Source organism: Pseudorca crassidens, chromosome 6, assembly GCF_039906515.1.
Source record: "Pseudorca crassidens isolate mPseCra1 chromosome 6, mPseCra1.hap1, whole genome shotgun sequence".
Lineage (NCBI taxonomy): Eukaryota > Metazoa > Chordata > Mammalia > Artiodactyla > Delphinidae > Pseudorca > Pseudorca crassidens.
Genome location: NC_090301.1, coordinates 38369837 through 38393886, shown reverse-complemented (window position 1 = coordinate 38393886; position 24050 = coordinate 38369837). Strand labels below are relative to the sequence as shown.

The following is a 24050-nucleotide window of genomic DNA, read 5'->3' as shown; positions in this document are numbered from 1 at the left end:
TATTTAAATTAAAAATTTTGGATGAAATTTTTTCTGATTCAGAGATAGGCTCAGTAACGTTAACTGTTGACTTGTATTGAGAGGGTTGGGAATAAGAGGAAGAAAATGTAGAAATATACACAATTTGGAGATTTGTGAGTAAATATTAATGATTTTATTCCCCCAAATCATCTTTTCTTTAAAGTGAAAGATGTGAGTAGCCAGCTTTATGAGTTAGTTTTCAAATATAATTCAGCCTATAAGAACTCTGTTAATTCAACTTTCGTAATTCTCTGTGGGTAAACACAAGACTCTTGTCTCCTTACATATTGACAATTCTAATTATCCGTACTCAGAAAGGGTTTTGAATACTAGATACCACAGTTCCTTTAAAATTGAGATATTTTACCCACAACGTCTCACTGTTATATTCATGAGTCATGTTAATTTGGAGTTTCCATAAATGCTATAAACCAAATGAATTATCTCAGTACATGTATAGGGCTATAGCCTACTTTTATTTGTTGAAATAGCTATTTTAGTTGAAATAGCATCATTAGAGGGCTTCCCTGGTGGTGCAGTGGTTGAGAGTCCGCCTGCCGATGCAGGGGACACGAGTTCGTGCCCCGGTCTGGGAAGATCCTGCATGCCGCGGAGCGGCTGGGCCCGTGAGCCATGGCCACTGAGCCTGCGCATCCGGAGCCTGTGCTCTGCAACGGGAGAGGCCACAACAGTGAGAGGCCCGCGTACCGCAAAAACAAAAACAAAAACGAAACAGCATCATTAGAAAAACTTAGGATTGCTTTTTACAAGTTTTAAGGATTTTCTGTGATTTTTTTTTTTTTTTTTTTGCATAACTTGTGACATCTTCCTTTTTTGTTTTGGAGTATATATATATATATATTTCATTAATGAGACTTGTTTTTTTATTCTTCTGTTTTTTTCTCTAGATAAAAGTTAAGCAGCTAGAAGAACAACTACATTCTTTTACTGAAACCAGTTCACAGAACGACCATCTACGCAAGTTCAGTAAGGCACTGCTCAGGTGTGATTAATAGCTATAAAACAGATTGCTTCTATGTTGTTTTAATTAGCTTTTAAGAAATTGGTGCCTTTCTCCCCACCTCACCATATGATCCCAGAAAGATGAATATTCTCTCACTTGACTCAATTTATCAAAAACATTTTTAAACACCCTTGATGTACAAGGTTCCACTCAACCACAGAAGAATTCATAAAGATGCCTGAAGCAGTATTGGGACACTCAACTTGCTAAGATTAGGAATGTACTCAGCAGACTTTATTATAGAATAGAAGGTTATGCCTTTCAGAAACAAAATAGATTGTATTGTGAGCATGCATAGGGAACATCATCATGATGAAAGCATCGAGAATCTCTATCATAGAGGAAGTGGTTTTTTAATTTGAGCCTTAAAACTTTCGGCAGACGTGAGGAACCAAGTATCTTTGGGTTTTTGGGGTTTTTTTTGCAGTACGCGGGCCTCTCACTGTTGTGGCCTCTCCCGTTGTGGAGCACAGGCTCCAGACGTGCAGGCCCAGCGGCCATGGCTCATGGGCCCAGCCACTCCGCAGCACGCGGGATCCTCCCGGACTGGGGCACGAACCCGTGTCCCCTGCATCAGCAGGCGGACTCTCAACCACTGTGCCACCAGGGAAGCCCTCTTTGGGTTTTTAATTACAGGCAAACGCAGAACTCATTGCCAACAAGATATACCTGCAATAGCGCACTTGAAAGAGGTATTAGTAGTGAAGGTGCTTACTTGTTAGCATGGTGGCTATTGAGACTGAAAACCGTTCATAGGTCACATAACAATTTAACATATGAACAGAGAAAATTAGACAAAGAAGATATGTAAAACATTTAGTGAAGAAAATAATCCAGGAATATGTTACTAAAAGAAAGTGATTCATTTCAATGATTTACAAATTTATCACATTATTTATTTTTAATTTTTAACACTGTAAGCATGTGTAACTTCTTTAACTATAATGTTTGTGTATGTATATCCTTGGTAACCAAGCAACTAGAATGTGTCTTCAAATGGAAGGCTGCTAGGGTTCTAACAATCTGACTCTACTGGTAAAGGGGACCTCATTAGATACGCTTTGTTTCTTCACTAGGACATACTTTACACTAGTATTTTCTTCATTCTGAAAGCAAACGAACACATTTTTAAGTATATTTTCCATCCCAGCTTCATTTAGAACGTTGTGTTGTTTCTCATAGTAAAGGGGGCACTCACTGAAAAATAATTCTAGGTTTAGTTGATTTTGTCTTTTTAAATTGGTGATGCCTCCAAGAAGAAGGAAGTCTCCAGAGAGGCCTGCATCTTCAAAATTCCTTGAAAGCTATAGGCCCTATGTCAACAATGTAAAGGAACGAACTTCATCAGCTGGTTTGCCCAGTGTTAGACCAAACCCTACACGCCACGTGACCTTTGCACCTACCCTGACTTCTGTGAGGTCTTCTCAGGAGATCGGAGACTCTAGGATCTCTCTAAAGACTCTTTTGAATGCCATTAAAACCATGGAGGGAAGACTGGAAGGTAAAATAGACATTCTTGCCTCAAGACCATTAAATGATGAGTCACCAAATTTTCTTTACCGGGATTCGGTAAGTGAAGGCCACAAATTAAATCATAAGGAAATTTCAGATTTATACAACAATGAAGAAAAGTAGTAACATATAGAAAGATAACATTTGGAGGTGTGAGTAACAACAAGGAAAGAACTTCTTCACAAACAGGAAAAACTGATGATGTAGATCAAAACCGTCCTTCTGGCTATTGCATACTTAATTTTTGTCTTGGACACAGAACTGTCATATTTGGCTTAAGAGTAACCATTGAGATTTTTACTCTAATTTTCACTTTAAAAATTAATGCTAATAGTCTTAACATTTATAGTAAAATGGGTAAAGCCTGATTTTAAAGTAGAAATACATAAATAGAAGCCCTGAGAACTTGAACATTGGAAAATACTTTCCAAAGAAAACTTACTAGAGCATCCATCTTCGTTTGATATTTAAAAATAGAAAGTACTATAGATTGTCTTCTAGAGTTAACTACTATTTAGACCCTTTTTGTAAGCACTTTTGCTAGTGGCCTTTTCATATTTATAAATATTTTATACACACTGGTAAAATTATAAAAACTATATTCTTCCTAATGTACTTTTCTAGAACAAAATCCAATAGGTTTTCAAAACCTTATAAGTTAGCATATTTTGTACTATTCTTGAATCCTTATAGAAGAAATTATTTTTAATGTTACAGGTTAAAAGTTATAAGGAAGTATAATATTGAGGAAGATGTGGGTGAAAGGCGTTCTTCTTTGCTGCTGTTTGCAGTGCCCTTTTCCTGTGGAGGGCAATTTGGCTTTGTTTATCACTTTACGCCCACAGTTGTATTTTTTCCTACAGATACACTAGCTTATACATAAGACATGTTTACAAGGTACTTTCTGAAGTATTGTTTGTTATTAGCAAAAGACTAGAAACAACCAAAATTCCATCAGTAAGAGGCTGGCTAAATAAACCATGGTATACCCATAGTTTGGAATACTGTTTGAAGATATATTTATCTTAATCATAACATATCTATTATTAGGTTAAAACAGTCAAGGCTCAGAAGAGTATACAGAGTATTTTAATATTTGTGTGCAGAAGGATTGGGGCGATGAAGTATACATATGTATTCACTTTTGAATAGAGTCTCTCTAAAATGAATCGTAATAAATTGGCAACATTATTTTCGAGGAAGGAAACTGGGTGGCTGGGAGATTTTTCACTTTATCTTTTTGCACCTTAAGAGTAATGTGAATGTGCTACCCATCCAGAATAATTTTATGAACACTTTATTTTCAACAGAAGCAAAAGTAGAGAAAGGATGGTCTTTTCATCAAATGTGCTAAGGCAATTGGGTATCATATGCAAAAACAAAAAAACAAAATACCTTTGATCCATACCTCTTACCATATACAAAAATTAACTCAAAATGGATGAAAGCCCTAAAGGTAAAACCTAAAACTGTAAAACTTCTGAAACATAGGATGAAACCACTGTGATCTTGGATTACACAAAGATTTCTTAGATTTGACATCAAAAGCATGATCCATAAAGGAAAAAATGTAACATTGACAACGTATGCTCTTCAAAGACATTGTTAAGAAAATGAAGAGAAAAGCTACAGGCTGGGGGAAAAACATTTGCAAATCACGTATCTGATAAAGGTCTTGTCTCCACAGTTTATTAAAAACTCTCAAAACTCACTAAGAAGGAAAGACAATCCGAAAAAAAAAGAAAAAGGCGCAAAGTATTTGAACACACGTTTCACCAAAAAAGATATATGGATGATAAATAAGCACTTGAAAAGATGTTAAACATCAGTTATTAGGGAAATGCAAATTGAAACTGCAGTGAGATACTACCACACACTATTAGAATGTCTAAAATTGAAAAACTGATTACCCCAAGTGTTAGTGAAGATGTGGAGGAACTCTCATACATTGCTGAAGGGAATGTAAAATCACTCAGCCACTCTGGAAAATAGTTTGGTAGTTTCTTTAAAAGTGATACATATTACTACCATACAACCCAGCCGTTCCACTCCTATGCATTTACCAAAGATAAATGAAAGCGTCTGTCTACACAAAGATCTGTATACAACTGCCCAGAGCAGCTCTACTTGTAATAGCTTAAAACTGGAACAACTCAAGTGTTCAGCAGAACGCTATTCAGCAACATAGAGAAGATTGAGTGAATCTCAAAATAACTGTGCTGAGTGAAAAATCATTCAAAAATGAGTACATAAAATATGATTTTATTATATAAAATTCTAGGAAATAAAAGTGAATTGATTGTGACAGAAAACAGGTCAGTGGTAGCCTTGGGTGGATGTGTAGGAACAGGGAGAGATAGAAGTGGGGGAAATTACAAAAAGGCATAAGGGAACTTTTGGGATAATGGAAGTGTTCATTATCATGATTATGGTTTATACATATATCAAAATTGTACACTTTAAATATACATAGCTTATTGTATGTCAACTATATCTCAGTAAGGCTGTTTTAAAAAATATGAATGTATTATACTGAAATTAATTATTTTTAAATGTTTAAAATAACATTCTTGAAATGACAAAAACAGTAGCGATAGAGAACAAATTAGTGGTTGCCAGGGGACATGGGATGAGTTTGGGGGAGGGTGTGAACACAGAGAAAGTAGCACAAGTGAGTTCTTTGCGGCAGTGGAGCAGTTCTGTATCTTGATTGTCGTGATCACAGGAATATGTGCATGGGATCAGATTACATAGAGCTGTGTGCATGTGTGCATACACAGATGAATGCAGATTAAAAAAAATGGTGAAAATTGTAAGTTTTGTAGTCTAGTTAATCTCATTAAAGTCAGTTTCCTGGTTTTAATGTTGAACTACAATATAAGATGTCATCATTAGAAGCAGGGAAAAGAGTGCATGGGGACTCTGCACTAATTTTGTAACCTCCTGTGAGTCTGTATTTCGAGATAAAGTATTTTTTAAAAGAGTAGTATTTAGAATAGTATGATCATCTGAAATAACTGTAGATATACTAAAAGTATTTCAGAGATGTAAAATTCTAATACTTCTAATTAGGATTAGGACACTATTTAGAACACTTCTGTAACACTATTTTCTTGACACTATTTAGTGCTTCTTCACCTTTGCTTTTATGATATTAATTTATATTGTATTTTCAAATTCTGTGATAATCAGTTTCTCCCCCGTTTTTCATCTTAGCATCATTGTCTTATCTCCCTTACCTTCATTCTGTGCTTTCATAGAGATTGACATATATTAGAGATTTGCCCATGTTTATTAACAGATTTTTTTTTTGCTTTGTAGTTTTAAGGGGAAAAACAGCTACTAAAGCTAGTTTTTATTTACAATAATATATAAGCATATTTAATTAAACATTTTAAATTTGGCTTCTAAATTGCTGTCTTATTCTAATTGCTGATTGATTGTGCTTTGGGAGAATCATTTATCATTTCTTTTTTTCTACTAAGGTGAAATCCATTCTTGAAAAGAATGAAGGGGAGCTCTCACGAGTTGTGAAGGTTCGTGCTGCAGCCCTGAAAGAGACTCAGAAGTTGAAAGGTGACCTCGAAGCTTTGGAGGACAGGGGGAACAAGAAGGCAAGACATCAATCCTTTCTGAAGTCTGTTACTGAAATGAAGCGCTTCTGAAATTTTCATGAGCCATATTCTTTCTTTTCTTGTTACCTTTAGTAAAAAAGAAAGAGGATTGATCAGAGGAGGATTTTTTTTTTCCTAAAAAAGGATAACTTTAGAAGAGCTCTAAAATATTTCCCTTAAAAATACATGATTTAACTCCCAATGGTTTTTTTTTTCTTCCTGTCTTAAAATAATCAAAAGTCCTATTTTTTTCTGTTGAAACACATCTGACCTTGGTATTAATAACCACCTACTTATGTTCTATTAATGTGATATAACACTGTTAAGATTTTATATTAAGTCAAATTACCAAATGCTTTCTGCTTAACCGTGTGTGTACTTAGTGGGAAGAGGGGTAACATCCCAAACTTCTTGACAGCAGGTGCCAGATTTTGCCCCTCTGAAGAGGGCTGTGAGTCACATCATTCTTCAGCAGCTTCCACTTTCTCTTATGGTCCTTTTTCCTCAGATAATTCTGATGGACTTCAAATGTGTTATTTTCTTCTGACTCCATGGTAAGATAGCTGAGGAGGGCTAGCGCAGGCCAGTCTGGGACCCCCTCTACACCCAAGAAGCTGTTGGTCCTTATGTCTCTAGTTAATATATGTGCTGGACACGACAATAGTTAGGATGCACTGCAGAGTTCTTCATAGGATCCATATGATCTAGGGTCTAGTTTTCTCTTTCTCAAAGTCAGAATAACTTAAGAAACAAAATAAATACAAAATATACTTTAATTATTCCTCTTAGCATTCTACCAGACCTGGTTTCCATACTCTTCTAGAAGTCATGGGACTCAGCAGAAGAATAACCAGAAAGGATCAAATATCTTTGTCTTATTTCATTTTCTATTAGGTGGGAAACTTTCAGCGACAACTGGCAGAAGCTAAAGAAGACAACTGCAAAGTTACAATCATGTTGGAGAATGTGTTGGCTTCTTACAGTAAGATGCAAGGCGCTCTGGAAAAAGTGCAAACAGAGCTTGGGCAGAGGGATTCAGAGATTGCAGGCCTCAAGAAAGAAAGGTACCAGAGATTATTTTTCTGTCTTTGTACTTGTATTTTTCTGCTGCCTTGTAGTAAAGAACAGAGTGCAGTCAAGAAACAGTCACTTTATATTGATTCCCTTGTGAAAATAAAGTAGTAAAATGGTATTTAAAGAACTAGCAAATTCAGGAAAATCTGGAATTATAAATAAAAATGATATCCAAAAATTCTCATATTTTGTAGTGATGTAAATAAGTATGTATTCTAGAAATTCATGTGATATATGCTGTTTTATCCTTGCTGTTTTCTACACCATTTATACCTGCCCTTGGGTCTACAGAACGGTAATTGTCAAGATTAAAGCCAAGTGTCTACTTCTGTTTGAATTAATTATCCATTTATTAGTATCCTATTTATTTTAGATGAATCATTCTGAGAACTACTTTTAGCCATGTTTTATAAGTGAACTCCTTTGAATGTTTCAAAAATTACATAAAAGTTTCCCTTTTAGGTTAATGAACAAATGGTTTGGATTTAATCAGACCTCTAAGACATATTGTAATACATTAGTGGTGCATATTGCCTCTATGTTATGGGAGAACAAGTGAGTTTTATATTCTTCATTGTGCTTGTTTTTTTTTACATATTATGAATCTGTATTACCTCTGAACTTAAAAAAAGTCAAGGGGATGGTATTAAAAATAGTTTACTATTCACAATAAAATTCTAGGTAAAAAGCAGAAATCTCAACAGCAAGCCAGTCCACATAGAGGTGATATATTTTTGTACTAGTAATATATATAGTATAAAGTTACCAGCCCATAAGTTAGTCATCAACATGTACTGATAGTTTAATATATAAAGCCAAGTTGAATCATAAACGGGACAAGTTTTTAATCCATACGAAAATTAGTTTCTTAACCTAAAGCTGAGGCTACTAATCGTCACCTGCCAACTCTCAGATATTCTGAGCATCTGTAGCCCACTACATGTGCCATTTGGGCTTCCTGGAAGGTGTCCTGTAACTCCCAGTGGTATCATTCCCAGATGGTACTTTTCTGTGGTCACTCTCCCTGTGCCCTTCATTTACAGGGCTCTAAATCAACAGCGGGTACAGAAGCTGGAAGCAGAAGCGGACCAGTGGCAGGCCAGAGTCCTTGTCGTGGAGGCCCAGCACAACAGTGAGGTAGAAGCCAGGTTTTTATAGATGATAATGTTGATATTTTTTATTTTATTGGGATATTGCTATTTTGGAAAAACGGAGTAAAACAATCGCGTAAATTTCCTTTCCATTCAAGTCTGAGTTTTGAACAGTGACATATTTCCAAATGGGAAATGGGTCTGTGATCTTACAGTGAACCATTTATTGGCAAACCAGGACCATAATTATGCCTCACTCTCTTTGTCTTATGTGGTCTGCATTCTTTTCATGTATTAATGCATAAGTGAAGTTAAAGGGCTTAGAAAACAACATAACTTTAGTCAGAAGTAGCTAGAATGATCCCACTAAATAAGGAGGCATACTCACATGTGTTTATAGGTGTGTACGCACATGAATATGTATCTACACATAGGCACACATATAAAATAGAGATATTTCCTATAAAAAGCTTTTTCTAGAAGGATATACAAGGAACAGTTGCCAGTTCTTATCTCTCTAGGCAGTGAGACCAGAGGGTCATAGGATCAGGAAGGGAGGAGTTTAACTGGTTTAAAACTTTAGAAATTAGGATAAATAAGTTGGCTGTATTTTCCAAAACTCTCTAGTGACCAGTGGAGCATACCCTTCCTATCACCTTCTAAGAGTCTCCTAAGGACTGTCTGTAATAAGTTCTCACATATATATTCTAGGCATCTGGAGTCTTTGGTTCTGGTTCCAAACAATTATTGTTTCAAAGTTTAAAGAGTGAATATACAGTGTTATGGACTTCTTGTGTCTGTTACAGTGGAATTAAAAACAATCTTGTGAAATCGAAAACAATCATTTTTCTCTCTTTCAGATGGAGCCTCTACAAAAAGCTCTAGATGTAGCTAGAGAAGACAACAGGACACTGGCTATGAGCCTGGAGCAAGCTCTCCAGACAAATCATCATCTGCAAACAAAGCTTGATCACGTTCAAGAGAAACTGGAAAGCAAAGAACTTGAGCGACAGACTTTGGAAACCTTCAAGTAAGGGCAGTACAGTCGCAGTGAAATTAGGGAAGAGCCTCTGGGAGAGTAAGCTTGGCTAATTCACATAAACCAGTTAAAGCCTTTTTCCCTTTTGAGCTAGTACTCCCAGCAGAGCCATGTGAAGGAAGCAGGCATAGTTGAGCAGAGCAGATATTAGCTGGCTGGGGTACGCTCCTTTTCAGCTCTTCCCTCATCTACTGTCGGTCTTCTTCCGTACATGAAGGTTTAAACCAAGTTGGAAGGGACACTTACATGTTTCTGCCAAACCTTTTCTATCAGAAGCTTATGTGTCCTTTAAAAGTATGATCTGGAAAAGGAGAAACAGAAGCATGGATGGGAATAACCCCTCCAGGAGTGGGATAATTCCATTTAAGCAGCTGCTAAACCATTCATTGTTTTCAATTTTGTCCTGAGATTAGTTAGGTCAAACCCATCAAGTTCAGGTCAAGCCACTGAAGTTTTTTGTTAAACTTTATCTAGGCAAATAGGATTTAGATATTAATAACATCCCATGAAAGTTTATACCCAAGGGAAGTGCATTGTGCACGTGGATCTTTAGTCCTTTCATGCAGTGAACATACTGATACAGCAGGCAAGTATCAGCTAAAGCAAAGAGGGCATTTTTCATATTTGTAATCTGTACAAATTTTATATTCTGGTGAAATGTTGCTGGCTCAGGACTACTCAGTATTGGTTAAAACAAGAGTATGTGTTTCACTCTTTTGGGTGGATCTCTTTCTGTTGAATGACTTTTTGTATTTTAATGCTGTAGGTAAATGCTTATTTCTTCTTCTGTTAATGAGTTCCAGATCAGTGATTTCTACCTGGTGACTTATCTACTTCTCATTGGTAAATGACATCTACTAAGATGTTTTCTAAAGGTGATTTATCATCTCTCTTTTTCAAAACAGAGAACAGATGAGTGAAGAATCCAAAATAGAAGCAGAACTGCATGCTGAACGCATAGATGCTCTAAGAAAGCAGTTTCAAATTGAGAGAGAAACTGCAAAGAAAGCAGCACAACGGGAAGTGACTGAGGTATGGAGGCAAGTGACAAAAGTCTCCCTCTAGGTGAATGCCTTTGAAGAGGAGAACCAGCTACAGGATTTCCCAGAATGGCTACAGTTGTTCTTTGGCTCTTCTAATCCCCCTGTCGCCAGCAAGCCAGCTACATCTCTATATGCTGTTTGTAAAATTAACACACAAAAAGTTTCTGATATACAGTTATCTGCCCAATGAAGGAATGCCTTGATGACAGCCTTCCCACTGGAGAATAATAACTGAGTGGGAAAGAGGAAGGAGGAGACTGCCATCTGCTAGACAGATGGCAAGTCACCTGTCTCCTCAATTCACTTACCTAGCATCCATCATGCACCTACCTCCTCCTGAGAGGCACAAGTAAAAACAGCAGAAGATGTGGTCTGTGCTAAATGACCCCTTATTTAATTGTCATCTCCACTCTTTACATGAGACAACTAGGAAGACATCAGATGTTTCTTGGATAGCTAGAAGCTGTGTACAATTTTAAAGGAACTCAGAAGTAAGGGAAAGTTTGTTTTAGGCTGGTTGGGTGATCGAAGAAGAAGGGAAGCTTGTGAAATTATACAGGGTTGAGACTGGCAGAGCTGACAGGGCTGTGACACTCTCTATGTAAGAGGATGAACAAAGCTTAGTTACAAAAATAAATAGGACATGTGAGCAAAGAAAAAGGATTTGCCTCTCTTGATCAGAGCAGAGACTTTAGGAAATTTCTGAGAAAAAGGGGTTAGCTTAGATGAGACCAGCTGGTAGACGGCCTTGACTACCAGAATGTTGGATGGAAAGTATTAGGTAAAAGTAGAGCACTGTAGGTTTCTGAGAAGGCTGTGAGCACAATTTTAGGTAGGTTAGTCTATTAGCAGTGGAGAGTAGGTAAGAATGAAGAGAAACTGGAAACATGGAGGCTCAAGGGAACTAGAGCAGTTACTTTGGGCTTCAGATGATTAGAGCCAAGCAAAGTGTTTCTGTTGAAAAAGAGAACAATCAAATCAAAAATCCATTTTAATTAATAGAAAAATCAGACACTAAATGTATCATAAGCAAAGGGGAGGGAGTAATTAAAATAATTCCAAGACTTGTTTGGGGTGGCCGGTCTGTATTTTGCCAAATTTAGCGCAGTTAGCAATTGCACTTGACAGTGCACAGTCACAAAATCAGATTCAACTATTTACATGGTGCTTTGTAAATTGAAAAAGCACTGTATATAAGTTTTAAAAAATATAATAAAAATAATTTCTGTGGGAAACAAAAATGGGCACTGAAATTAAAAGTACCTTTATTCAGAGAGAGTTGTTCAGAATACTTAAAAGTTTAAATCCTTTTAACAGGGATCAGTAAAGACGGTGAACTTGTGCAGGAGAGACCAAGGAACAGTATGAGTGTGATGTCTTGAGCAGTTAGTGGCAGGGGTGGGCTCAGGGTGCACTGTTTAAGACTCCCAGCTCTGCCTCTTATTAGCAATGTGTAAATTTACTATCTGTGCAGATGACTTCACTTCTGAGTCTGTTTCCTCAGTCAAAATGGAAATCATCACAACTGCTTTCCAGGGTGGTTTTGAGGGTTAGTTTTTAGGGCTTAGCCAGTTTTGACAAAGCTGTGATTGAGGTAATGGTGGAATATCTAACAGAAATTTAGTTGGGTGATGATAAAAGACTAACACTGTAGTGTGAGGTTAGGATCTGAGAGAATGAGCTAGTATAAAAGAAAAGGTAACAAATAATTTTGACTTTTTTCTTTGACATGAGTTAAATACTTACCAGCCACAGAGAATACCACCCTCCTCCTATCTTCTCCCTTCTCAGCTGCCGTCTCTTCTTCCTAAAAATCAAGTGGTACTCATTTAAGGGCATATGAGGAGGAGGGGGAACTCTGTAAAATGATTTAAGTAATGTTAAAAGATAAATTGAAGAAGAATAAAATTAAGAGTTTATTTGAACAAAAATCAATTTGAATCAGGCAGTATGCAATCAATTGCAATAGAAAGGTGCTCTGAGGAGTTGTATAAAATGAAAGACTTTTATAGGCAGAGAGGAGCAGGAACAAGGAAGTTAACTAGGCAAAAAAGTAGATTAGTTACTAGTAGCAGAGTTACTTCCTTTAAGGGGTGGCAGGGGTCTGTCAGGCAGATTACTCAACTAATGCTGATCGGGCGATTCCTGATTGACTGGTTTAAGAGTCCTTTTCTGGAAGAGCCAAAACTGTAATTAAGTCTCAGTTTGGTGACATAAGGCTTAGCATAAGTGACTTCATTGTGGGCCTGTTATCTTGTTTTTAATAGTAATCACTATGTTATTTTTCCACTAGACAAGTTTATTAAAATTTCTAAACAAAAAGCAATATTCATAAGAACTATAAACTATGTAAATAAGCTACAAGGATATATTGTACAGCACAGGGAATATAGCCAGTATTTTATAATAACTGGAGTAGAATCTATAAGAATTTTTAATCACTATGTCATACACCTAAAACTAATATAATATCGTAAATCAACTATACCTCAATAGAAAAAAAGCAATGTTATAAAAATACATGCAAGGATAGTCAATAACTGATAGGTGTATTTACATAAACTGCCATATAATTTATTTCCACTTCTCCATACATGAGGTCGCAAGTGACTGAAAGAGACGCGCTTAAGCTTTTTAAAAAAAAAAACAAAACAAAACCTTTAAAGCATAGCAATGAGCACTGAGCAATTAGTGTGTGCCAGGCTCTATATTCCTTCTCTGCCTCATCTTGTTTAACTGTTACATGAATCCTATGAAGTAGGCTATTCACATACTTTTCCAATGATGAACCTGGGGCTTAGGGAAGTTAATTATCGGAAATTACTTGACTAGTGTGTGGTGAAGCTGAGATTTTAACTTCTGTCTGATTCCAAAGCCATGCTCTTACAAAGCAAATGATGAACATACATTTACATTATCTGTTCTAAGAAAAATTGTGTTCTTTAGTGTTAAAAATTATGAAAATCACTGAGAGTGTTTCTCCACAAATCTATTATTGCCTCACTTACTCTCCTTTTTAAAATATCTATTTATTTGGCTGTGCCAGGTCTTAGTTGCAGCACACAGGATCTTTAGTTGTGGCACACAGGATCTAGTTCCCTGACCAGGGATCAAACCCGGCCCCCCTGCATTGGGAGCACAGAGTCTTAGCCACTGGACCACCAGGGAAGTCCCATCACTTAACCTCCTTTTTAAAAGAAAGGTCCAAAGAGAACAAAATATAGGGACACAGCTAAACATAAGCTTCTCTTACTGAATGGAAGGTTAAAACGTTCTAATTTTCCCTTTGTATCCCACAGCTGAAGAAAGCCCTTGATGAAGCCAACTTCAGATCAGCGGAGGTATCCCGGACCAACCGAGAGCTGCGGCAGAAACTTACAGAGTTGGAAAAGACACTGAACAGCAGCAAGGAGAAAATAAAGAGTCAAAAGGCCCAAATTAAGCTCCACTTGTCAGCTAAGACGAATAATGCTCAGAATACAGAGAGGATGAAGGTTGTATGAGAAACCCTAACTCTCCTCTCACCTCCTTAGTATCTGATGAGGATCCAGGCAGGCAGTGGTGTCTGGGGAAGATGGTTTCAGAGCACTACCACCACCATGGGTTCTCTGGGAATTACAGCTACACCTGGGAAGTGGGCAGATTGCCTGGGGGGAGGTGGGGGGAGACTTTTCCCGCAGAGATACTGCTGCATCAGTGTTTGGTTTCTCATTAGCTGCCAGTGTCACGTTCTAGCTCCCCGGCTGTCTCTTCCACAGTGATTGTACAAGACTTTGCTCTTTCGGGGTCAGGGGGCTGGATGGGAAGGAGAGCAGGAACTGGTAACTGTGGATCTCATGTGGGATTCTTTCTGTTAGCCTATAGGCAAAAAGAGCAAGCCAGTTTTTCCACTAATCATCTTTCTATGTTATTTCCACATTTACTTTCAGCAAATAGAAACAGAATTGAGGCAAATGGAGATAATTAAGGATCAATATCAGAAAAAAAACTATGAACAGGTAGATGATTTCCACACACTCTGTTTACCATTCACATAAAATCCTAAACTTGGACAGGTTCACCAACCGTCTCCCTCTTTGTGCCCTACCAGTCACTGAGTATCCAGAAATTTGTATCTGAAATGACTAACCTACAGAAGGAGATGCAGCTGTTGGCCAAGAGCCAATATGATCTGTCAGCTCGGAATAAACAGCAAGAGCTGCGACTCGAGGCAGAGTGGAAGAGGAGGCGGGAGCTGGAGCGTCGGTGCCAGGTAAAAGGGTTCCTAAGATTCATCTCAAAGATTACCAGCAAAGGCCATGTGCAAAACCCAGCATGGGGGCACCTGGCTTTTCTAGGCTGTGTAGAAGACAAGCTTACAAGTCGTTCATCTTAGCTAAGTCCTTAGAATCATATCTAGGAATGAAGCCTGGAGCTCTGACTGTGGTACCTCGTCTTCATGTTCAACTTAATAAAAATGATACTCATTTTTAAAGAACGGCTAAAGCTCACATATGCAAAGTACTAGTTAGTAAGTAAGACTTCTGAACTTAATAGCGTTTCAGGAACTTTACACCCCTTGGTTCTTCCCCGTAGCTCAGATGCATCTGTTGCCGTTACAGGACTTTTATCTACTCCCAACCTAATGAAAAGCACACTTTATTACGGAAAAGGGACTTCAAGAGACCATCAAGCTCTTGCTTTCCAACAGAGATTGTCTGCTATGAAAAGTATTCCCCAGTTCTGGAAAGAGATGTTAATCACCTTTTCTCAGGAGAATCTGTAAATCAAAATCCGTAATCATATACACAAATGTATACCGTAGGTTAAACTGAAAATAATAGTTTTTATCTTATAGTCTGGTAGCACCTGGAGTTAGAAAGTACCCCATCATACTTTCATAATTTGGTTGCTCATTTACTACAATATTGAAGCTTTTTCTTCCATATATAGTACAGTGGGAGTTTGTAAAAAGTCTTTGTATCACATTTTCAGGAATTGGAAGAAACTATTAGACATCTGAAGAAATGTAAAGAGGCAACAGAGAATAAACTGAAAGAAGCTAGTGTGGAATCAGAACAGGTGAGCCAGACCCACGAACATGAAGACTTAGACAAGCTTCCTCAGACACGATGGCCCTGAAACACAAGTCAGTGTAATATCCTTCAGTAACATAGTTGTCAGGAGTGCAAAAGGCAAGAACCAATACCTTGCTCAGTATAGCTTCTGTTATAAAGAATAGTTTTAGATTAAGATTCTGTGTCTTGATGAGACATCATAGAATGCTAAAATATTGATTGATATTGACAAATATTAACTTGGTAGTCCAAGTCCCTGAAATTCCAGAAATCCCTGGAATTGGGATTGACATATATACACTAATATGTATAAAATAGATAACCAATAAGAACCTGCTGTATAATAAAATTCAAAAAAGAAGAGATTCTTAAGCTAAAGGTATCACAGTGACATTGCTGCCAGTTTATCCCTTTTGTAGCCATTAAATTACATGATAATATGACTGTCAGAATGGTATATTGAAAGGAATATGGAGGGGGCGGAGTGAAGATGGTGTACTAGGAGGACGCAGAATTCGCGTCTCCTCACAACTAGGGCACCTAACAGGTACCAGTGGGGGACCACTGACACCTAAGGGGATGGGAGGAACCCCCAGAGACCAGGTAGGACATGGGGCGTGGGGGGGAGTGAAGGAGAAGCAGAGGTGGGATGGGACTGGCACCCGAGAGGCGGCTGGGGGAAGGGAAGGGATTCCATGCCTGAAGGGGGAAATTTGGGGACCACTGGGAGGGCAGAGGATCAAAAGGGAGCAGGGCCAGGTTTCCCCTGCCCAGTTGGGCCCCTGGGAACCTGCTGAGATCCCAGGCCTGACCCTCTGCCCACTGAGGCCCCCTCCAGCTGTGTGGGTCCTGAGGGAGTGGGAGGGAAGAGGGGGAGCAAAAGTAAAGGCTGGACCTGTGGGACCAGCACCCCTGAGGGGTGGCTGGGGGAGGGGAGAAGTTCCTACACCCAGTGGGACCCACCCACGGTAGGGGTCCAGCAGCAAAGGGGGAGACCCTGGAGGAGACAGTGGGGGAGGGCACAGAGGAATGGAAGGAAACAGGGCCAGCACTTTCCCTGTTGGGCTCCTGGGCCCAATCCTTGGAGCCTCCCTCCTACTGTGCAGAGCCCAAGCCCTGCCCCTACACCCCCACCCAGGGCCTCACCTCGACACTCAGAGACCCCCTCTGAGACCCCCTCCAAGGCACTGGGCCTAAACCCCACCCACACACCCTCACTCAGGGCCTTACCTCCACACTCCAGAACTCCACACTCCAGAGGCCCTCCTTTCCTTCCACCCAGGTCCTAAGCAGAGGCCCTGCCCCACACTTGAACATCACCCCACCTAGGCCCCACCCCCAGGGCCTTTTCCTGCTATGGGGCTCCTGAGCCTAGGTCCTGCCCCACCTTAAACCCTGCCCCTGCTTAAGTTCCACCCCTGCCTAAACCCCACCCCGTAGCCAAGGCTTTTTTTTCTTCTTTTTTCCTCTTAGATTGGGGTTCTGTTTTACCTTGTTGACTCATTGTTGATTGATTCTCTTATATTTTTACATTTCCTAATCTTATTTTTCTAATTTTATTTTATTCTTTATACTTTGTTGTTCTCTCCTTTTGGCTTGTACCCTCCCCCCCTTTTTTTCTTTTTTCTGTTGTAGTTTTATTTTACCTTGTTGCAATTGTTTCAATTATAGTTTTATATTTCCTAATATATTTATCTTTCTAATTTTATTTCTTTTTTATTCTTTGATACTGTGCTGCTCTGCTCTGCTCCTTTTTTTCCTTTTTCTTTTTTACAATGCTACAAAGCTTGCAAGATCTAGGTTCCCAGGACAGAGGTCAGGCCCAAGCTCCTGTAATGGGAGCTCCAAGTCTGCTGGACTAACAGAGAAACTCAAACCCCAGGGAATATTAATGGGAGTGAGGCATCCTGGAGGTCCTCTTCTCTGCACCAAGACCTGGCTCTATCCAACTGCCTGCAAACTCCAGTGCTGGACGTCTCAGGCCAAACAACCAGTAAGATAGGAATACAGCACCACCCATCAAAAAAAAAAATGATACAACAACAAAAAATGTTACAGACGAAGGAACAAGGTAAAAACCTACAAGACAAATAAGTGAAGATGAAATAGGCAAGCCATCTGAAAAAGAATTCAGAGTAATGATAGTAAAGATGATCCAAAATCTCAGAAACAGAATGGAGAAAATACAAGAAACATTTAACAAGGATCTAGAAGGTTACTGAAATTAAAAATACTCTAGAAGAAATCAGTAGCAGAATAACTGAGGCAAAAGAACGGATAAGTGAGCTGGAAGATAAGATGGTGGAAATAACTGCCAGGGAGCAGAATAAAGAAAAAAGAATGAAAAGAATTGAGGGCAGTCTCAGAGACCTCTGGGACAACATTAAACACACAAACATTCGAAATATAGGGGTCCCAGAGAAAGAAGAGGAAAAGAAAGGGACTCAGAAAATATTTGAAGAGATTATAGTTGAAAACTTCCCTAACATGGGAAATGAAATAGTCAATCAAGTCCAGGAAGCACAGAGAGTACCACACAGGATAAACCCAAAGAGAAACACACCGAGACACATTAATCAAACTATCAAAAATTAAATACAAGGAAAAAATATTAAAAGCAGCAAAGGAAAAGCAACAAATAACATAGAAGGGAATCCCCATAAGGTTAAGAGCTGATTTTTCAGCAGAAACTCTGCAATGCAGAAGGGAGTGCAGAACATAATTAATGTGGTGAAAGGGAAAAACCCACAAACAATATTACTCTATGCAGCAAGGATCTCATTCAGATTCAACAAAGAAATTAAAATTTTAACAGACAAGCAAAAGCGAAGAGAATTCAGCACCACCAAACCAGCTTTACAACAAATGCTAAAGGAACTGCTGTAGGCAGGAAACACAAGAGGAGAAGGAAAAGACCTACAAAAACAAACCCAAAACAATTAAGAAAATGGTAATAGGAACATACATATCAATAATTACCTTAAATGTAAATGGATTAAATGTGCCAACCAAAAGACAGACACTGGCTGAATGGATACAAAGACAATACCCATATATATGCTGTCTACAAGAGACCCACTTCAGACCTAGGGACACATACAGACTGAAAGTGAGAGGATGGAAAAAGATATTCCATGCAAATGGAAATCAAAAGAAAGCTGGAGTAGCAGTTCCCATATCAGACAAAATAGACTTTAAAATCAAGACTATTACAAGAGACAAAGAAGGACACTACATAATGATCAAGGGATTGATCCAAGAAGAAGATACAACAATTGTAAATATTTATGCACCCAGCATAGGAGCACCGCAAAACATAAGGCAAATGCTAACAGCCATAAAAGGGGAAATCAACAGCAACAAAGTCACAGTAGGGGACTTTAACACCCCACTTTCACCAATGGACAGATCATCCAAACTGGAAAGAAATAAGGAAACACAAGCTTCAAATGATATATTAAACAAGATGGACTTAATTGATATTTATAGGACATTCCATCCAAAAACAACAGAATACACTTTCTTCTCAAGTGCTCATGGAACACTCAGAATAGATCATATCTTGGGTCACAAGTCAAGCCTCAGTAAATTTAAGAAAATTGAAATTGTATGAAGCATCTGTTCTGACCAAAATGCTATGAGACTAGATATCAATTAACTACAGGAAAAAATCTGTAGGAAATACAAATACATGGAGGCTAAACAATACACAGCTAAATAACCAAGAGATCACTGAAGAAATCAAAGAGGAAATCAAAAAATACCTAGAAACAAATGACAATGAAAACATGACGACCCAAAACCTATGGGATGCAGCAGAAGCAGTTCTAAGAGGGAAGTTTATAGCAATACAATCCTACCTCAAGAAACAAGAAACATCTCAAATAAACAACCTAACCTTACACCTAAAGCAATTAGAGAAGGAAGAACAAAATAACCCCAAAGTTAGCAGAAGGAAAGAAATCATAAAGATCAGAAATAAATGAAAAAGAAATGAAGGAAACAATAGCAGAGATCAATAAAACTAAAAGGTGGTTCTTTGAGAAGGTAAACAAAATTGATAAACCATTAGCTGGACTCATCATGAAAAACAGGGAGAAGACGCAAATCAATAGAACTAGAAATGAAAAAGGAGAAGTAACAACTGACACTGCAGAAATACAAAGGATCATGAGAGATTACTACAAGCAACTCTATGCCAATAAAATGGACAACCTGGAAGAAATGCACAAATTCTTAGAAATGCACAACCTTCCGAGACTGAACCAGGAAGAAATAGAAATATGAACAGTCCAATCACAAGCACTGAAAGTGAAACCATGATTAAAAATCTTCCAACAAACAAAAGGCCAGGACCAGATGGATTCACAGGTGAATTCTATCAAACATTTAGAGAAGAGCTAACACCTGTCCTTCTCAAACTCTTCCAAAATATAGCAGAGGGAGGAACACGCCCAAACTCATTCTAGGAGGCCACCATCACCCTGATACCAAAGCCAAAGATGTCACAAAGAAAGAAAACTACAGGCCAATATCGCTGATGAACATAGATGCAAAAATCCTCAACTAAATACTAACAGAATCCAGCAGCACATTAAAAGGATCATACACCATGATCAAGTGGGGTTTATTCCAGGAATGCAAGGATTCTTCAATATATGCAAATCAATCAATCAATGTGATACACCATATTAACAAATTGAAGGAGAAAAACCATATGACCATCTCAATAGATGCAGAGAAAGCTTTTGACAAAATTCAACACCAATTTATGATAAAAACTCTCCAGAAAGTAGGCATATCGTCCTCAATGGTGAAAAACTGAAACCATTTCCTCTAAGATCAGGAACAAGACAAGGTTGCCCACTCTTACCACTGTTATTCAGCATAGTTTTGTAAGTTTTAGCCACAGCAGTCAGAGAAGAAAAAGAAATAAAGGGAATGTAAATCAGAAAAAAAGAAGTAAAAGTGTCACTGTTTGCAGATGACATGATATTATACATAGAGAATCCTAAAGATGCTACCAGAAAACTACTAGAGCTAATCAATGAATTTGGTAGAGTAGCAGGATACAAAATTAATGCACATAAATCTCTTGCATGCCTATACACTAATGATGAAAAATCTGAAAGTGAAATTAAGGAAACACTCCCATTTACCATTGCAACGAAAAGAATAAAATACCTAGGAAGAAACCTACCTAAGGAGACAAAAGACCTGTATGCAGAAAACTATAAGACACTGATGAAAGTTAAAGATGATACAAACAGATCCATGTTCTTGGATTGGAAGAATCAACATTTGTGAATATGACTATACTACCCAAAGCAACTTACAAATTTCACAATTTGTATGGAAACACAAAAGACCCCGAATAGCCAAAGCAATCTTGAGAAGGAAAGACGGAGCTGGAGGAATCAGGCTCCCAGACTTCAGACTATACTACAAAGCTACAGTTATCAAGACAGTATGGTACTGGCACAAAAACAGAAATATAGATCAATGGAACAGGATAGGAAGCCCAGAGATAAATCCACTCACATATGGTCACCTTATCTTTGATAAAGGAGGCAAGAATATACAATGGATAAAAGACAGCCTCTTCGATAAGTGGTGCTGGGAAAACTGGACAGCTACATGTAAAAGAATGAAATTAGAACATTCCCTAACACCATACACAAAAATAAACTCAAAATGGATTAAAGACCTAAATGTAAGGCCAGACACTATCAAACTCTTAGAGGATACTCTATAACATAAATCACAGCAAGATCCTTTTTGACCCACCTCCTAGAGAAATGGAAATAAAAACAAAAAGAAACCAATGGGACCTAATGAAACTTAAAAGCTTTTGCACAGCAAAGGAAACCATAAACAAGATGAAAAGACAACCCTCAGAATGGGAGAAAATATTTGCAAATGAAGCAACTCACAAAGGATTAATCTCCAAAATTTACAAGCAGCTTATGCAGCTCAATATCAAAAAAACATAAAACCCAATCCAAAAATGGGCAGAAGACCTAAAGAGACATTTCTCCAAAGAAGATACAGATGGCCAACAAACACATGAAAAGATGCTCACCATCACTAATCGTTAGAGAAATGCAAATCAAAACTACAGTGAGGTATCACCTCACACCAGTCTGAATGGCCATCATCAAAAAATCTACAAACAATAAATGCTGGAGAGGGTGTGGAGAAAAGGGAACCCTCTTGCACTGTTGTTGGGAATGTAAACTGATACAGCCACTATAGAGAACAGTATGGAGGTTCCTTAAAAAACCAAAAATAGAACTACCATACGACCCAGCAATCCCACTACTGGGCATATACCCTGAGAAAACCATAATTCAAAGAGTCATGTACCACAATGTTCATTGCAGCTCTATATACAATAGCCAGGACATGGAAGCAACCTAAGTGTCCATCGACAGATGAATGGATAAAGAAGATGTGGCACATATATACAATGGAATATTGCTCAGACATAAAAAGGAACAAAATTGAGTTATTTGTAGTGAGGTGGATGGATCTAGAGTCTGTCATACAGAGTGAAGTCAGAAAGAGAAAATCAAATACCGTATGCTAACACATACATATGGAATCTATTAAAAAAAAAAGGTCATGAAGAACCTAGGGGCAAGACGGGAATAAAGACACAGACCTACTAGATAATGGACTTGAGGATACAGGGAGGGGGAAGGGTAAGCTGGGACGAAGTGAGAGAGTGGCATGGACATATATACACTACCGAATGTGAAACAGATAGCTAGTGGGAAGCGGCCACATAGCACAGGGAGATCAGCTCAGTGCTCTGTGACCACCTAGAGGGGTGGGATAGGGAGGGTGGGAGGGAGGGAGACGCAAGAGGGAAGAGATATGGGAACATATGTATATGTATAACTGATTCACTTTGTTATAAATCAGAACCTAACACACCATTGTAAAGCAAGTATACTCCAATAAAGATGTTTTAAAAAAATAATTAATTAAAAGGAATATGGACTCCTCTCTTGTGAGTTTGCCAACAATGACACTTACTGGGCCCTTAAGGAAGTTACATTTACTTTCTGTAACTCATCAGTTACCACTTCTATAGTAGTCAGGAAGTTATTACCTACCACTGTTACTCTGATAGATGGCTTGGAGTAAGTTTCAATAAATGTTGGCTCCATTCTCATTCGCCATACAAGAGGAGACATGATGTACAATGAATGTCATTTCAAGCATCTTTCCCTCAACTTCTGATAAAGAGAAAAGTGGGGTTTGGTTTGGGGGTGGATGGGAGTGTGTCTGTCGTCAGGATGCACAAACAGACCTGGAAAATACTTTAGCTTTGTAGCTTTCTAAAAGTTAAATGACAAGCAGAGCTGTTTTCTTATCTCACTATTTTGTACCCACACTGTGACCTGGTTAATATGGGACAAGTACATAGTAGCACAAATTTACAAAGGACCTATTATATGGCTGGTGCCGTGTTAGGTGATGGAGATACAGAGTGAATAAGCCAGACAAAGCCCCTGCTCTCATCGAACTTGCCTTCTCCCAAGCAAGAGAGAAATACAGTAGTCTCTGAGACCTCAGAGTCAAAACGTGAAAATGCTGTCCATGAAACATAAATAATCAAAGGGGGAAAACCAGTCATTTTACTTTTTATTCTAGAGGATATGTTCTACAGCTATTTTGAAGCAACCTTTATATATAATAAAAACCTGTTGGCTCTACCTTCAAAATAACAAAATATCCCAAATACATAGAAAGGTGCCAGGCACATATAGGCTCTCAATAAACATCTGTCAAGTAAATGAATACTGATTCTAGATCATCTTCAAAGGCAGACTATTAGAGGGACTGTTTTCAAGTCTAACAGATCGTTTGGAAATTTGTGCTTAGGAGCTAAAGTATAAAATATTTTGATAAAGGAAATAAAAAATACCATTTACACTAAGCTGGTCCAGTGTTTTTACTAATTCATTGTATTACCTTTATAAAGCACAGCAGGAAAATCTAGGCTTTACAGTTCAGGGACTTTGGAGAAGTGTTTAGTCTTAGAGAACAGAACTCAAAGTGTGGTTTGAACTACCACATGAATTTTCAATGCCATCTTGTACTTTCACTCCTATCGTAACTTTCTCCCAAGCCCTCTCATCTCAGTTCACATCCAGGAAATATTAACAAATGCATGAAAATCAGGTTTGCATTCATTGTTTAACTCCATATTCAGAAATTATTCTCTCATCTATAGGAGGATGTGTATTATGCAAACAGGTTGCAAAGACTATGCAGTTAGAATTTGAGTCTTTTAATATCTAAGTAAAGTCTCTTGAACTGGCAACCATAGGAAGAAAACTTCCAGTTTAACTAATATGAAGCCCATTTGCTAATTGTGGGGGGAAATAAAGCTTTTAAATTATACAGTGTAAAAAGAAAAAGTCTTGGGCTTCCCTGGTGGTGCAGTGGTTGAGAGTCCGCCTGCCGATGCAGGGGACACGGGTTCGTGCCCCAGTCTGGGAATATCCCACACGCTGCGGAGCGGCTAGGCCCGTGAGCCATGGCCACTGAGCCTGCGTGTCCG

General features: G+C 38.3%; 2 protein-coding genes across 3 annotated transcripts in view; one reads left to right on the top strand and one right to left on the bottom strand.

Moving 5' to 3' along the window:
• CCDC150 (coiled-coil domain containing 150) overlaps nt 1-24050 on the top strand; it is a 92703-nt gene that overhangs the window by 67695 nt on the left and 958 nt on the right. Inside the window, 12 exon segments of the mRNA XM_067741143.1 lie at nt 930-1013; nt 1233-1272; nt 1682-1737; nt 6043-6171; nt 7066-7235; nt 8289-8382; nt 9197-9366; nt 10281-10407; nt 13718-13912; nt 14348-14416; nt 14509-14670; nt 15393-15479. Of these exon segments, the coding sequence (XP_067597244.1) occupies nt 930-1013; nt 1233-1272; nt 1682-1737; nt 6043-6171; nt 7066-7235; nt 8289-8382; nt 9197-9366; nt 10281-10407; nt 13718-13912; nt 14348-14416; nt 14509-14670; nt 15393-15479 (1383 nt within the window).
• GTF3C3 (general transcription factor IIIC subunit 3) overlaps nt 1836-24050 on the bottom strand; it is an 86332-nt gene continuing 64117 nt past the window's right edge. Inside the window, exons 19-20 of one of the 2 annotated variants that reach the window (XR_010944333.1) lie at nt 12165-12225; nt 1836-6258 (exon numbers count right to left, since the gene is read on the bottom strand). The gene's annotated coding sequence lies outside the window, so the exon portion shown is untranslated. The remainder of the gene's footprint in view (nt 6259-12164; nt 12226-24050) is intronic. The other variant, XM_067741139.1, reaches the window with a different exon arrangement.